The sequence below is a fragment of the Schistocerca cancellata genome, chromosome 5 (genome assembly GCF_023864275.1).
Source record: "Schistocerca cancellata isolate TAMUIC-IGC-003103 chromosome 5, iqSchCanc2.1, whole genome shotgun sequence".
In the NCBI taxonomy this organism is placed as follows: Eukaryota; Metazoa; Arthropoda; class Insecta; order Orthoptera; family Acrididae; genus Schistocerca; species Schistocerca cancellata.
In genome coordinates this window covers 38,978,505-38,995,521 of record NC_064630.1, presented here as the reverse complement: position 1 = coordinate 38,995,521, position 17,017 = coordinate 38,978,505, and the positions used below count along the sequence as shown (strand labels likewise).

The following is a 17,017-nucleotide window of genomic DNA, read 5'->3' as shown; positions in this document are numbered from 1 at the left end:
ATTCTGTTATTGTTCAGTCATATTTGTGTTTCTTGGATCAGTTCTGTGAATTACTTGGTTACTACAAATACCAAAATGGAAGCAAAACTAATGTGATCAGAGTATAATATCCCATAGTGCTCAGAACCATCAGAATATAATATACCATTTTTTCTGCATAAGTCAAAATCTTTCTCGCATCAGTTGAGCAGACATATTTGGGAATTTGACAGCATACCATTTTTTTAACTGTTAACAACTTTTGTGAACAGCATTGTGCTACATACGTAAAGCAATATTTAAATTTGGATTCAAAGTTTTTTAAACCAAAATGCACAGTGATTAAACAATTAAATGTAGACAGTTTTTGTGGCTGGAAGTTGTAAGGCAAGTTAAAATACATTTAAAACATATAAAAATTAGCTGTACTGTGATTTAACATCACGTGCCTACACCACTTAGTTACACGTTTCTGTCAGACACCCTTAAGGAAAGAAGAGACAAATATGGCATAAAGTACTTTCCACATAATTTTATACCAGAATACGATTCTAAAATGCAGTTATACAAGGTGTCTCCGCCTTGGCAACCCCCAATAACTCTTTATCCGGAATCAAAATAACAAATGTATCAATCAAATGTTGTTGAGGATCGTTAACCAGCAAGATTAGCTTTCTTGTAACTTTAAATGATGACAAGTCCAAGTTGAAATATCAACAATATTATGAAAGGGTAGATTGCTATTCACAGTAAAGATAAGCCGTTGAGTTGCAGATATACACAACAAACAGACTGTTACACACTTAGCTTTCGACCATAGCCTTCTTCAGAAAAGTAAACACTCACTCATGAGCGCGCACCCCCCCCCCCCCCCTACACACACACACACACACACACACACACACACACACACAAAAGCAAGCACACATGATTGCTATCACTGACAGCTCTGGTCGGAGCTCCTTTATGTGAATTTGTGGGTGTTTATGTATTTGTGCAGTTTTATGTGTATTTTTCTGTTATCCAGCTCATCTCACAACCATGTAATGCCTTCCTTTGCCCATTTTCTACATCATTTCTCGTTTCCCCACTGCCACCTGTCTCGCACCCCTGTTCCACCTTTCTGCAACATTTCAGGTAAATATTCCTTTTCCCAGCTAAATCCGAGTCTCACATCTTGTTCCTCAAATGCTGCTTGAAATTCCTTTCTTAAGATCCCATCCCTCCTTTCACAATGACTTCCACCTTTTCAGATTCTGCCAGTCCCTAAAACTCGCAATCCTGGTGCTATAAAAAAACATCTCCATGGCACTGACATACCAGAACCATCTCTGCTCCCTCCAAAAGATGGCATTCTGGCCGAAGGTACCAGAGATAGTGATGGTGTGTGTGAAGTGTAGTATGCATTTTTTAAATGGCATCTTATATTTTTTTATTCCATAATCCAATTCCTCTCCTTATGATCTATCCAAAAACATATAATAGTGTACCATTCACATAAACATGTGACTATTAAAAACTTAACAAAAAAACTGACTTGGACTTTCCTCAATTAGCACACTGTGTAGGTACCCAGGGTAATTTAGGTTGTCTATTTGCTGGAAGTGACAGTGAACAAATGGAAAAACATAAAAAATGCACACCGGTCATTCAGTGGACTCTCTTCAAATCAAGATTTGTGTAAATACAACACTGGCAAATGAAGAGGAGGTAGAAGAAGGTTATCTATAAGAAGCTCTGACAATGAAAAGGCAAGAATAACAGAAATGCTAGACGCTCTGTCACATGAAAGATACTACTCCAATATGTGATTCTTCACAGGAAAACCATACCAAATGGAAAACTGCCAGCATGACTTATCATTAAATGCAAAGTAAAGGTACAAATGACAAATGATGTGATGCTAGATTTGGTGGAGGTTGTTTGTAACAAGATAACAGGCTGTAGTAGACTCTTTACAAGAACATCACAAGAGAATACATATATTGCGACGCAGTAGTCGAAAATGACTAACTCCTAACACAGAATGTAAATACTTTAGGAGTAAAGGAGACCACACATGTTACACACAAAAGAGAATGGTAATCTGCTGGCTTTCAGAAAAAATCCTTTGTTGAACTAGAGTACACACACACACACACGCACACACACACACGCACGCACACACCTGTGTCCGTACATTCAAGCAGCAATACAGCAACACAAGTGTCTGCTTGCAATAGTGTTCTCATTCATTCCTAAAGTAATTACATTCTGACAGAACTTTTCTTACTATACTGCAATTCTTAAACAGATGTCTACAAGGTGATCATGGGTGAGCATCATTTATTATTTTTACCATGCATTTTGAGCAATGAAAACTTTCTTTCTTAAAATAACCAAAATACTTTAACTTGCAGATTTGTCCCTCTCCCAAAATTTGCAGTGATTCAAAGCTCAAATGTGGATGATCTGAGTCGTTTTAGGATTTCAAGAAGGAGTTTTATCAGGCACAGAAATTCTTTGGTAGATTCCGAAATGTTAAAAAAAGACTGAGACAGTGACCTAATGGAAATAAAATTAGCAAATGTTTATGCTCAGCATGAATTCATACCAATGAAAAGTGTACTGCATGAGATGTAATTGTGGGGAGGGCTGGGTGGAATCTTGTGCCAATATGATAATGCACCTGCTCACAGGGTGGTCAAAAAAACAATAATTTCATAAACTGTCACAATTACAAACATGTACTATACATTTTACAGCTAAGGTACATAATTTCTTTTCCTTCCTCTTTCAAAATGGAAAAGACACATTCAGTATCAAGTGTTTTTAATCCACAATGTGGTTTTGTCAGCCTAAGATGTATTTAAAAACAATGTTCCCAATGTGTCATGTCGAGACTTTAAGGCGTGGTTTTACAGTGTGAATTGATGCTTAAAATTTGAAGAAGAATGCTAAATATCAGCTGTCAAGATAGGTTTCTGGAAAAGGAGAAGTTTTCATTACTTACTGAAAAAATCAAAATTGCCGGTTATGTGAATTTTCTGGGGTACGAAACTGGATCTATTGAACAATAGCATTTCTTGAAATGTTTCTCTTTTTTAAGAACTGAATATGTGTAAGTCTTATTTAAGTAGGAATGCAGGCGAGATGATCAGTCACTTTCTACCTAAAACTATTATAGAAAGTTAAGATCGATTCGCAGTTATGTTTGGGGGAAGGAAAGTGTTTTTTCAAAAAGCAAACTTATGCTTTTGCTCAACATGCAATGACACTTCTTTTTCAGTGCCAGTATTGAATCATGCACTGTGCCACAGCATGCAGCTGTTGTGGAATTGTATGAGACTATGTCCCTGGGATCCTTATATCACTGATCTTAAGTGTTTAATAACTTGTTAAATGCTTACAGAACATTATCTGATTGTGTCAGATAGGTAGTAGGTGCTGGGGTGTTTCTAAGCCTACTTATGAACTACCTTCTATATTGAATTTGGCACACTGCTGAAAGCCATTTCAACACATAATACACACTCAGTCTTGACAGCCTTGTTAAAAACTGCTGGTAAAGAACTGGTTTAAAATAAGTGTGTGTATGAGAGAAAAAGCCAAAAATAGGTGAACAGAGAGAGAGCTGGTATTTTGAGAGTCGGATATAAAAGATGAAGTAGAAATATTTCTTATCTGAATGAAGTATAATTTCATTACTACCATTACCAAATCACTGAAGCATACAGTGAGAATTATATCAAACAACCACTAGTTTCTTTAATGCCTGATATTTCAGCTGCTTCCTGGTGTTGTTCACTTCATTAAGTGTTATCCTTTATCTTTCTGATTTCTCAGATAGGAGAACTAATTGATATTTTGTACATACCTGTGTTTCTGATTGAACGATGTCTTCAAATATAACATTTTTGACCACTTCAGTAGTTGGTTCAGGCTGATAAACAACAAAGTCTGCGATGCATTGTGCCTCACCTCCAGAATTTTTTGCCTTGACTGTGTATTTACCAGAATAAGGTAGTGACACTGTAACAAGAAAACACTGTTTAAGTCCCTTATGAAACAGTTCCCACTTGTGAATTTATCCTTTGCTAACAATATGTGATTTAAATGAATAAAACATGAACACTTCAGCTGCGATCCCTCATGACCATGAACATTAAAGGATTAACTGGCATTCAGGATAGTGAAAGCTTCTAAATCCATTGTCAGGCTGAATAAAGACTGACTGAATGACCACAGCATGTTGTAAAATGTGAGAACATTCAGGCAACGTTGTAAGTGGTCTCCATCCAACACAATTATGACCTGTCTAGTCCAGTGCCACTATATTGTGCTGTTTCTCGCTACCCCTATTATGACATAGCAAGGTATCAGAAAAATTGTCTTGATTGGAAAGGGGTAGGGGAAGATTAATTTGCTTTTTTACTCCCATCATACAATAATAATACAAGTTTTATGGCTCTGTTTCATGTTATAATAGGGACCTGGAGAACCATTACAATATAGAGAGATGTAATGATACAGAACTACATATATATATCCTTACCCTCATTCAAGTCACAAGGAAAAGTTACTTCAATGTTTTAACACTTCAGAATATGCTCTGAGTCTTAAGCCTAGTACAATGCTGTGGCTCTTTACTGTGGGACTGCCCTGATTCAATGCCTCAAATTTGTTCAGGGACAGCCCCAGAACCAAGAGTATTCTCCACACTACAAGGGAGCCTATGCAGGCCCTCAGTTTCACTTTTACATCTGAAATAAATGAAAATGGAACAGATGGTGCATATAAAAGCTATTCATTGCTACCAGTGAACCATGCCATGATCCCTTGGATACATTAAAACTGGAAGATGGCAGTGGGATTGTGAATCTTTTAAAGATAACACCAGTGATTTTGAACACCTTCCACAAACGGTTGGCTGCAAGATCAGTAAACAAAATATGAATTTATAATTTTGATTTGAATATTATGCAAAGAATAAATTGCTACTCACCATATAGTGAAGCTGTTGAGTCGCAGATAGGCACAACGAAAGGACTGCTAAACAAGTAAGCTTTTACACAAAAGGCCGTCTTCTGCACTGGACTCGCATTCGGGAGGACGACGGTTCGATCCCGTCTCCAGCCATCCTGATTTAGGTTTTCCGTGATTTCCCTAAATCGTTTCAGGCAAATGCTGGGATGGTTCCTTTGAAAGGGCACGGCCGATTTCCTTCCCAATCCTTCCCTAACCCGAGCTTGCGCTCAGTCTCTAATGACCTCGTTGTCGACGGGACGTTAAACACTGACCACCACCACCACCACCGCCTTCTTCTGAATTGAATTTATTCAGAAGAAGGCCTTTTTCCCAAAAGCTTATTTGTTTAGCAGTCTTTCTGTTGTGCCTCTCTGCGACTCAACATCTTCACTATATGTTGAATAGCAATCTACCCTTTTCATAACACTGTCATTCCAGCCTGGATTTTCCATTGTGTGCTAGAATATTGATTTCACCAGTCATGAGATTCTTTTACAAGTCTCACATATACTTTCAAGATTTCTAAAAAAAGTATATCTTTATTTGCCCCAGAAGAATATGAAGCCATCATCAGTGTTTTGAAAGCATACATCAAGGTAAGTGGAAAATTTCTCATATTTTTTCTAACATAGATTTGAAATTGCATTATTTATTATTTATACATTGTAGGTACGAAATTGTAGTGAAGCATGATGTATAAGAAACACACAATAATGGAACAGAACAATAGTAAATTATGTAACATAATAAGTACTGAACAAATTTTTAAACATGAGAGTGTCATATCCGAACCAAGAACATTTTTTAGGAGAAGTACTACTCTTCCTGCTTTGGTCTCATTTCCAGGATTCCCACCAAATTGGTTTTGCAACGTGGGACTTTCTTTTCCGTTTCCACTACTGAAATGCCAAACTTTTCTGACAAATATTTTAATGCCTGTCCTTAATTGTTGTGCTTTGTGTTTTCAATATGTGTAATATGCCACAAGCAGCTGTTCATTTGAAGATCTTCAATTAGTTTCAAAATAGTTTCAGTCATTCACATATTGGAAAATATAAAGCACAACCACATTAGTTGATACAGTGGCATTGACAACTATGTGCAAGACTGAGCCAAACTTCCTCTGAATATGTCCACACTTGCAATGCTACACAACACTATTTCAGAGAATCTGCTTTCGATGGGACTCAAATTTTGTATCACTTTAGACCTGCCATACACCCTGGAAATATGAGAACATGGTGCAGGGCTGAATCACAGCAGTGCCAATTCTGATTTTATTCAGACATCTAACAATGAATCCTTATGTGGACTAAGCTTTAAACTATTTTGAAATCTAGTATTTCATATGCATTGATTTGTGATTTAATTTCCAGGTAAACTGGGACGAGTAGATGACAGTACATTACAATGACAATCGAAGTCTACCCAAAACAAAAAACATTGACAGTTAAATTATGCCAATAAGAATCTTACAAAGTTCAACCTATCTCAAAGAAAGACTACAAGCATATAACCTACAACTACTTGAAATATATTATAAGTTGCTGAAGAGTGTCATTTTGAACTTCATTTAAAACATAATGTGTGAAAGTAGTACCAAATGCCAAAATGAAACTTATTTACAGAACATTTTCAAATTGAACCTGGGCAGAAAAGATTGCTAAACTGGGGATATTGCTCCCATGATTGTCCTTTGCAGCCAATTTGGAAACAAATAGAAAAACAAGCTCTCAAAAATTATCTGTAGCTTCTGGGAGCATTTGCAGGTGTAATATGTTGCCAAATCATTTCTGGAGAACAGGAAACTGTGTCAGTCCACAGATAAATATGTTTAGCAATGATAAGTGTCAGTATATATTACGATCATTTGAAAAGAAACAACCTGGAGACTGTAAAATGAACAACTAATAAAGGGACTGTAATGCCACTGCCTATGGAAGAAGTTATGATCACTGTAAGAGCACTGAAGCCCCAAATTTGCTGCTAGAGCGACATGGGTGAACACAGACACGAAAACAAAGGGTGCACGCGCATGTGTCGGCCATCTACTGCCCTCAGTTGTGGTAAAAACAGACAAATGGAATCTTAAAAAGAAAATCAATGGGTCGTAATGTGTTTCCTAACAGCAGGAGTGTGGAGAATGGAAATTCATCAAAGAATGGCACAGGTGTATGAAGAGCACTGCATGTCCATTGCAAGGGTCAAGGTATGGCACAAATAATTCAGGGAAGTACGGATGTCATTGGCCGATGACATATGAGTTGGAATGCCACACCACATTACTATGCCATTGTCCAACAGGTAGGTGCCCTCACTATTGATGACTGGTGAGTTATGGTGGCAGCCACTGCCCCACAGGTCAGACCGAGTGTTGGAATTGCAACAGATGTTCAGTGCTCTCTGTTCACTTGTGCCATTCTTTGATGAATTTCTGTTCCCCACATACCTTCTGTTGACAGAAAATATACTACCCCCGCTCTTCTTTTGGAGCCCTCATTTCTCCGCTTTCAGCACTACTGAGTACAGTGGATGGTTGATCATGAAAATGCTCGCTCTACCGCCACGTGGGTGCACACCCCCATCCCTATGGCATCGAGTCTGGGGCCTCAGCGCTCTTAGAGGGACCACACTTCCTTCCACAGGCAGTGGCATTACGATGCCTTCAGAGGTTTTCATTTTACAGCCTCCCGCTCATATCTTTTTGAATGACCCTAATACTAGAGGTTTAAGATATGCTCACCTTTCTCGATTATAAGAGAGTGGCAGTTGCCTTGTGACTTGAGCCGATATTGATCTCCAGACTTTATTATTTCTCCATCTTTCATCCAAGTAATCACTGGTTCTGGAGTCCCTGTTACTTCAACTTCCATTACCACTCTGTCGCCAACTTTGACCACCTGGGCTTGCAAACGTCGACCAAACACAGGAGGGAAGACAGTTTCTGCCAACACAGAGCACATTAATTACATATCAGGTTATTTTTGTACAACATTATCTCATAAGGGATGAATGCTAATGTCAGTGCACAATACACAAAAACAATAATATTCTCCTGACCGTTGCTGATATCTTCATAAGGTCACTACTTTGTTTAATAACCTTTTATTGCAGAAGAATCTACATCCATATTCTGCAAACCACTGTGAAGTGCATGGCAGAGGTGGTGTTAATTATTGGTAGTCCATGCTGTTAATGAGTCACTGCTACACAGTGGCTAATCACAGACCCCTCTAACTGGCTTCTGAATGCACTACAGTCCAATAACTTCACCAGCTGTTTCAGTACCTGTGCCACAAGAATTCTCTCTCTTCCTCCTCCCCCAGCACCAGCTTCTCTGAATAGCACAGGAGGCAACTGACCTACAACAGGCCCCCTGGCCTAGACCTCCACTACTCCCAACCCTCAACTGACTCCACATCCAGTAACTTATAATTTACCTTTACCTCTCCTGTCATTTTCCACCGCATTCCTAATCTGTCACAATACTGTACACCACACGCCCCTTTATTTCTCCCTCTCTCTCTCTGTTACACACACACATACTGTTGCATCCCCTCAGTTTTGTGCTTTGTAATATAATTAATATGTCATTTGGCATGGTCTTACAAAATCTATGTCTGCTCCTTCCACTCCCCAGTATTTCATTACAACTTCCTGTTCCAAACATCTTCTCTCATCACAGCTGCCACAATCCATTCCCCTCTGGCTTATAAACAGACAACACTACTACGAATTTGTACCATTCTGCCTCCACACATATTGGGCACATGTATCAGGTCCAGGTGCATGTATGCACCTGTGAACACTTGTGGTGTGTGTGTGTGTTCTCATAGAGATACTTGAAACATTAACCATGTTTGGATAAGGCCTTCGCAAGCTGCTTTATTAGGCTCATGTATAGAGGGGTATTAAATTTTTTGTGCATCTATAAAGTTCTCGAACAAAAATGAGAAAAACCAAATAACTTGTCATAGTAGTTATATACTATCTAGAGCAATGATTGCCAACAAAATTTTAATATCATGTCACTGTTGTGATTCAATAAACTAAAACACACAAGAATAAACCATGTTCATTAAATCAATTTTCTCCTCAGTAAACCATTTAATTCATTAAATCTCTTTCTTGTCTGTATCAAGAAGATAGAAGAAGTGGACAGTGTTAAATTCTTGGGATTACAGCTTGATAATAAATTCAACTGGGAGGAGCACACCACAGAACTGCTGAAGCGTCTTAACAAATCTCTGTTTGCAATGCGAATTTTGTCAGACTTAGGGGATATATAAATGAAAAAGCTGGCATACTATGCTTACTTTCATTCCATAATGTCATATGGGATTATTCTTTGGGGTAATTCATCAAGCCAAGCTAAAGTTTTCCGGGCACAAAAACGTGCAGTAAGAATTATATGTGGTGTGAACTCAAGAACATCCTGCAGAAGCCTGTTTAGGGAACTAGGGATACTAACTACAGCTTCCCAATATATTTATTCCTTAATGAAATTTGTCATTAAAAATATATCACTTTTTCAAACCAACAGCTCAATTCATGGAATCAATACTAGAAATAAGAATAATCTTCACAAGGATTTAAAGTCACTTAGTCTTGTACAAAAAGGTGTGCATTATTCAGGAACACACATTTTCAATAACTTGCCAGCAGCCATAAAAAGCTTAACAACCAATGAAATTCAGTTTAAGAGAAGCCTAAAGGATTTATTGGTGGCCAACTCCTTCTACTCCATTGATGAATTTCTTAGTAAAACCAACTGATTTGTATATAAGTACAACATAACTTCTGCACAATTTCAGTGCAGTAATGTGTTCACTGAAAATTTGTGTGTGTGTGTGTGTGTGTGTGTGTGGGGGGGGGGGGGGGGTTGTGTGTAAGTATAATCTAACTTCTGCACCATTTCAGTGCAGTAATGTGTTCATTGTAAATAAGTATTACAGTAGTTATATTACATGTTTACTACCTTATAAATAAATAAAAAACTTTTTTATTTTAAATTCAGTGCATTAGTATTTGTAAAATGACTCTCAGTGTTCATTAAAAAATGACGATCATTCCACTTGGGACCTGTGGAATGGTACATTAGCTTATTTGTTTTAGTTGTAAATATTTGTCATGTATTGTTGTTTTTCTGACATGTTCCACATCCTGGAGGACCTCCTCACTATGGATCAATTGGAATGAAAGTAAATCTAATCTAATCTAATCTAATCTAATCGTGGGGTTTCATGTGACAGCAATGTTTCAGAACAGCAGCTTCCAAAATTTCTGCATGCTTCCTCGTGCCAATTAAATTAACTTTTATGCTTTGTTTTGTATCACTAATAGTTTCATTTTACAACATAATGGATTTGATACCCAAAGAACTCTCTTTCTTCTCTGCTGCTATCTTTATAACAGACCGCACTTTTATAATATTCTTCTAAGAACTTTTTATTCTTTTGGTGTAATGCATAGTTTTATTTTGCCTCATGACATCCCACAGTGCTTTAAAGTATTAAATAAAGTGAAAATCTGCATCTTGACTGTTATTGTCCTTTGAATTATGATGCACCTCTCATTTTCTTTTGAAAGATATCTTCATTATTCCATCCTAGGTTTTCCATCATTGGAATTTAATTTTGACTTATAAAGCTTCTTTGTATACAATGTTTTAAGTAGTATGAATGGCGACATAAATAAACTGCTCATTTGCTTCACTAACACAGTAAAGAGTCACACAGAGTTGGATATACGAATAATCATTTGGCACTACAGTGCAAGTCTAAAAACAGCAAAATCTGGCCATGTGTGTTGTTTACAGTCATGGCATAACATAAGGTCAAACAGATTTGTATATGCTTAAAGCAAAATGGTAAATTGTTAGGAACAAACAGGATTTGAGCAATAAAAACTCACTTGTCTACACCACCTCCCATAAAAAATTCCACTTATATGATGTTGCACCACAGAGAAGTAGCTTTAATCCCCAGTGAACAAAGTGTTCTGAGGGTTGAGATAAAGTACGATCCTCTCGATCGGAGTCACATCGAGCCTCGCTTTCGGAGGAAGTTTCCAAAGAGCAAATTAAAGCCTGATGTTCTCAAGCTGCAGCAACTCTCACCAGTATCTTAATTTGATTCCTGAGACAGGACTGTCCTCAGTCTTTTAGAAAAGTTGCTGTTAACTAGTATTCACAAATTTAAGATTGTGGCATGTAATTCTGCCACCGTCATATGAGGTCTGTTCAAAAAATTCCATGACATTCGTAACTTTGAGTCTTTGGTGTGCTGGAGCGAAATGTAGTTGGCATCCCTGCACATGCCTGTATTTAATGTGTAATTGCTGGCAGTTTCATTACTCTATGTCTGTTAGTTATTGTTCGGTGCTGTATTGAGTAGAGTGTTGTGTGACACACACTGCGAATTTCGAGATGGCAGCGTTAGAGGAGCAACACACCTGCATTAAATTTTGCTAGAAAAATCAAGAAAAGCTTTACAGACAAACACCAAATGATGCAGGGAGCCTATAATGATGAGTGCTTAAGCTGTATTTGGTGTTACAATGGTCCACATGGTTTAAAAATGGCTGGACCAAAGTTAAAGACAACAGTCATTCAAAATGTCCTTCGACGTCTACCAATGATGCTCATGTCAGGAATGTCAACAAAATTGTGGGTGCCAACTGAAGACTGACTGTCCGAGAGATTGCAGAAGAATGTAAGATTTCAGTTGTCATGGAATCCTAACAAAGCACCTTAGTATGCATTGTATTGCCACCAAGTTTATCCCATGGCTCATGAGTCAAGATCTTCACCTCACAATCTATAAAGAGCTTTTGGATTGCACAAAAAGAATGAGATGTTCCTTAAGAGAATCATAACTGGTGACTAGACATGGGTCTAAAGTTATGATGTTGAAGCTGAGGTTCAGTCTTCACAATGGGTTGGGAAAGGTGCTCCAAGAACAAAAGAGCTTTTCAGGTTAGGTCAAATATCAAAGCCATGCTGATAGTTTTCTTTGACTTTAAACAATTAGTTCATCATGAATTCGTGCCACAGGGACAAACTGTTAATTGATGGTGCTATCGGGATGTGTTGTGATGCCTTTGAGAAAATGCACAACAGAAATGGCCAGAAATGTGGCAAGACAATTCATGGCTCTTGCGTCACAATAAAACACTCGCACATTCATCCCTTGACTATTGCACAAAAAATAAAATCACTGTGCTGCCTCATCCTCCGTAGTCTCCAGACCTGGCCAGGCAGACTTTTTCTTTTATTTCCAAGTTGAAAACCCCATTGAATGGATGAAGATTTGCAACAATACACAAGATAAAAGAAAATTCGCAGATGGCATTTCGTGTGATCCAGCAAGAGGCAAACCAAGACTGCTTCTGGAAATGGAAACAGCATTGCGAGTGGTGTATCAATTATGGAGGAGAGTATTTCACCGGAGACCATGCACAATAAGTAAAAGTTAGGTGTAGAAACATTTTGTGGACATATTTCCGCAATTTTTTGAACACACCTCTTAGACTTCCAAAATACATCTGTCACAGAGTTACAAAACACTAAAATTCCATCTAGTGGTTCTTTGGTGTACTACAAAACTAACAGAACTATCTAATGATTCTTTGGTGTAGTAGGCCTACACTGTGATGATTACACACCCAAACTACTAAGCTGAGCACCAATTTTAAATAAAATTTTAAATTCTGATATTTTTTTCCACGTTCTGATATTGATGAAATAGAGCCTAAACATTGCCTCAAACTACACTCAAGTTACCTGTAAAAACCTCATGAAAATTCATGTAGTAATTTTGCAGATTAAATCAGACAACAGAAATTCAGGTTGGAATATCAACGAGATTAAGAAAATGATAGATTGCCACTCACCGTAAAGATGAAACTTTTGAGTTGCAGACAGGCAGAATGAAAAGATTGTTACACTTTTAGCTTTTGGCCAAAGCCTTCTTCAGAAAAGAAAACACACACAGTCATACAAGAAAGCACACATGACCACTATCTCCAGCAGCTCGGAGCAAGCTGCCAGAAGTATGCAATGAGATCTGCTTACTTGTATGAATTTCTGTGTGTTTTCTTTTCTGAAGAAGGGTTTGGCCATAAGCTAAATGTGGAACAATCTTTTCACTCCGCCTGTGTGGAACTCGAGGTATCATCTTTACGGTGAGTAGCAATCTATCATTTTCCTAGCATAGTTTTGGAGATTATTGTGTTCACACAGATGGACAGACATAGCAGTTTTACAGTCTTATTTATTCTTGCCAAGAATGTCGTTTGAGTTTATCCAGGAATACATTTCAGGTTTACTTACTTTTAACAACAACATCAGCTGTACTGCTGGCAGAGCCAGCCTTATTTGAGGCAGTGCAGGTATACCTGCCAGCATCCTTCACAACAACATTCTTGAGTTCTACACGAGCTTTATTAAGTTTCCAAGATATATTTACAGAACCTTCCTTGGCTATAAGTGGCTGACCGTTCTTTGTCCAGCTCACCTCCGGTTGTGGATAACCTATAAAATAAGCACTTGAATTAATATGATGCAAAAATAATCACACACTGAACTACTGTTGCAGTGATATAATGTTGACATGATATTAGTGATCCAACAATACTATCCAAATCAAATGCCTTATGCAGTTCTCTGCCTCACTGTTCATCACCTGTGGTGATATAGACATGCTTATCAAACTGGGTACTGCTGGGTATTTGCTCACCTCATAAAGAAGATCTTAATGCCTCGCTTGCCAATGTTCTGTATGACGAGCCACTCCTTCTCCCCACCGAGTTCATAAAGGACTCACCTCCCGCCACATCTGAGGATCTCCCTGCCCTGGCCAAGCATGTCCGTATGTACGTCACACATCTCCACACCCCTCTGCCCTGCCCCCACACCACCCATCCAGTGTTCGTCCACAAGGACCTACCTACATGCGACTTTGTTATGCTGCAGGACGACAACGTGCAAGCAGCCCTTCACCCGCCCTATTCGAGCCTTCACAGTGTGCTACACAGCAGTACCAACACATCTATCATCCACCTTCACGGACAGCCCTGGACAGTCTCAGTTAAAAAACTTAAACCGGTGTGGTCCCTCAATGGTGACGTTCCTCCCGATACGGCCGACCTGCCTTTGGCTGACTCATCACTGCCTGCCGCCATCTCTCACTTGCAGCTGTTGGAACCACCGGCCTGCAGCTACACCAACACCTCCGCCCCCACTTTCTGCACCGGCTGCCGCCTACACACACCGTGTAGGCACCAACACTACGACTTCATCCCATGAGCTTCCCCTCCGCCGTGCTCTGCACTATCAGGGTGGGAGGGGACGGGGGGGCGCTATGTGGTGTCTCTGGCGCAGAGCGCCCTATCTTTGAGAACCCCCCGCCCCCTTTTTTTTTCTCCTTTCAGACTAGTTGTCTGGTGTGAACTTTCTGCTCATGATATGTGTAACTTGTTTTTTTTTATGTACATTGTTTTTTTATATAAACCTATATTTCATATCAAAGTGAGTTATCTCTTGACTAGTCTTCCGTGATAACCACAGGTACATACAGAATACAAAGCTTTGTTTCAAATAACGGCCTGCTATCCTGCATAACAATCACACACTGAACAGTCACCAACAGAAAAATACTAACATACTTAGTCTACCCCAATTAATTTGCAAACATTAATGTTATAAGTATCTCTAACAAGTTTGAGGCTGTGTAAGCCCACTTGTTGTAGCACTTCAACAAAAAAGAAGGTCCTCCACAATGGGATTACTATCTAAGAACTGCAAATAAAAAATCAAGTGTGTATTATTCTTCCTGCTCTTGGATTAATTGAATACCAATCCAAATACATTTCCTTTCATTTTTTCAGTTAAAATTCTGCAACTGACAGCATTATCAGACAAAGGCACATTTGGAGGAACTTTCTCCACTGACCTCTCATCATAGCATTCATGAAATCTAGCGTAGCTGACAGAATGTGTTCCTCTGCAGTGGGACGAGAATGTTTACACTTCACAATTCCTTATTGACCTTCTATGAGGCCAACAAAGTATTACATAGTACCAACAACAGCCTTGAAAAAGTTTTAATTTTTATCAGTGGAGCTTGAATGATTTACTTGTAAGTATCATTTCAGCTTACTTGGAAGCATAAACTATTCTGTTCAAGATACCCTCATTATGTTTGAGCTCAGAATACCCTCTAAGCTTTCAGAACAAATCGATGTCAAGGATACTGGACAGTAGTTTTGTGGAACACTTCTGCTACCCTTTTTGCAGAAAGGTGAGACCTGTGATTTTTTCCAAGAACTTGGCCCGGTTTTTTGTTCAAGGGATATGCAATAGATTATAGAAAAAGAAAGGCTAACTCAGCTACGAATTCAGCATCAAATCTGATAGGGATTCCATCAGGCCTATTGGCACTAATACTTATTTCACTCATCTTTTCAGTGGTACAAAGATTAAATTGGGGCATTTCTCCTCAGTTTTCCTTTGTGAAAGAACATTTAAAAATGGAATTAATAATTTCAACTTTTGCTTTGTTACCCTCAATTTCAGTTCCTCTTTCATTCACTATGGACTGGACACTAGCTTCAATCCCACAACAGCCTTTACATATGACCAGAATTTCCTTGGGTTTTGTGAAGTATCATTTGACAATATTCTGCTACAGTAGTCATTGGAAGCATCACACATTGCTCTCTCGACAGCCAAATGTGCTTCATTCAGCATCTATTTATAGCCCTACGCTTCGTTTTACACCTGTTATGCAGTAATCTCTGTTTCTTTAGAATTTGGATAGCAATCACTACCCGCTTTGCTAAGGCACTGCAGACAGTGGAAAGCTCTGGCATTTGACACTTTGTACATCACGTCCTTACAGCCAATAATTCAGTGTAAAGGTGAAGCTATCTGTCACCATTTCAAAAGACATTTAATACTGAATTCTTTTTTGAAAGAGAGTGAGAGAGAAAATATTACTATAACAGGACACTAGTAACAAAAAATCCAACATAACTAAAAAATATCCTCCCCATCTTGTACAAAAACAAATCTCCCTTGCCTTATCTTTCCCATCTCCCACCACCATCCAAAGTTCCACCATCCAGCCACAGAGGAGCATTTCCCTCGTAACTCAGTACTGGAGCAAATGAATTACATTCTCCGCCAGGGCTTAGATTTCCTCTCATTGTGCCCTGAAATGAAAAATGTCCTGCCTACTATCCTTCCTACCCCTCCCACCGTGGTATTCCGCTGTCCAATGAACCCACACAATATACTCATCCATCCTTACACAACCCCTACTCACAATCCCTTACCTCATGGCTCATACCCCTGTAATAGACCTAGATGCAAGAGCTGTCCCATACATCCTTCCACCACCACCTATTCCAGTCCAGTCACTAACATCAGTTGTCCCATCAAAGGCAGGGCTACCTGTGGAACCAGTCATGTGTTCTACAAGCTCGGCAGCAACCACTGTGCTGCATTCTATTTAGGTATGACAACCAACAAGCTGTCTGTCCGCATGAATGGCAACCAACAAACTGTGGCCAAGAAACAAGTAGACCACCCTGTTGCTGAACAACATGCTGCCAAACATAATATCCTTCATTTCAATGACTGCTTCACAGCCTGTGCCATTTGGATCCTTCCCACCAACACCAGCGTTTCTGAATTGCGCACGTGGGAACTTTCCCTGCAATACATCCTACATTCATGTAGCCTCAACCTTCATTAGTCACCGTCCTCACCCATCCAGCCCCTTCCCTGTTCCCATTCCAGCACTACACAGTCATCATTCCTCCACCAAACCAAGTCTTTATTTCTCTCCTTTTCTGCACCCCCCCCCCCCCAAACTCTCCCCTACCCTCCATCTAACCTACAGTGCTTCACTGTCCACCACCCCCACCATACTATCCCTCCCCCTCCCCACCCCAGCCTTTTCCTTACCCCCACCCAGTCGCCACTCCCATCATGCACTGGTGCTGCTGAAGACCTTAATGGCCGAAA

The 17,017-nt window shown here is 39.1% G+C and overlaps 1 protein-coding gene across 2 annotated transcripts in view; it reads right to left on the bottom strand.

The window, feature by feature from the left end:
- The window catches only part of LOC126187459 (titin), a 947,541-nt gene that overhangs the window by 66,507 nt on the left and 864,017 nt on the right, over positions 1 to 17,017 (bottom strand). For both annotated transcript variants that reach the window (XM_049928552.1, XM_049928553.1), the window contains 3 exons: positions 13,319 to 13,519; positions 7,730 to 7,930; positions 3,836 to 3,990 (listed from right to left, as the gene is read on the bottom strand). In XM_049928552.1, the coding sequence (XP_049784509.1) occupies positions 3,836 to 3,990; positions 7,730 to 7,930; positions 13,319 to 13,519 (557 nt within the window). The remainder of the gene's footprint in view (positions 1 to 3,835; positions 3,991 to 7,729; positions 7,931 to 13,318; positions 13,520 to 17,017) is intronic.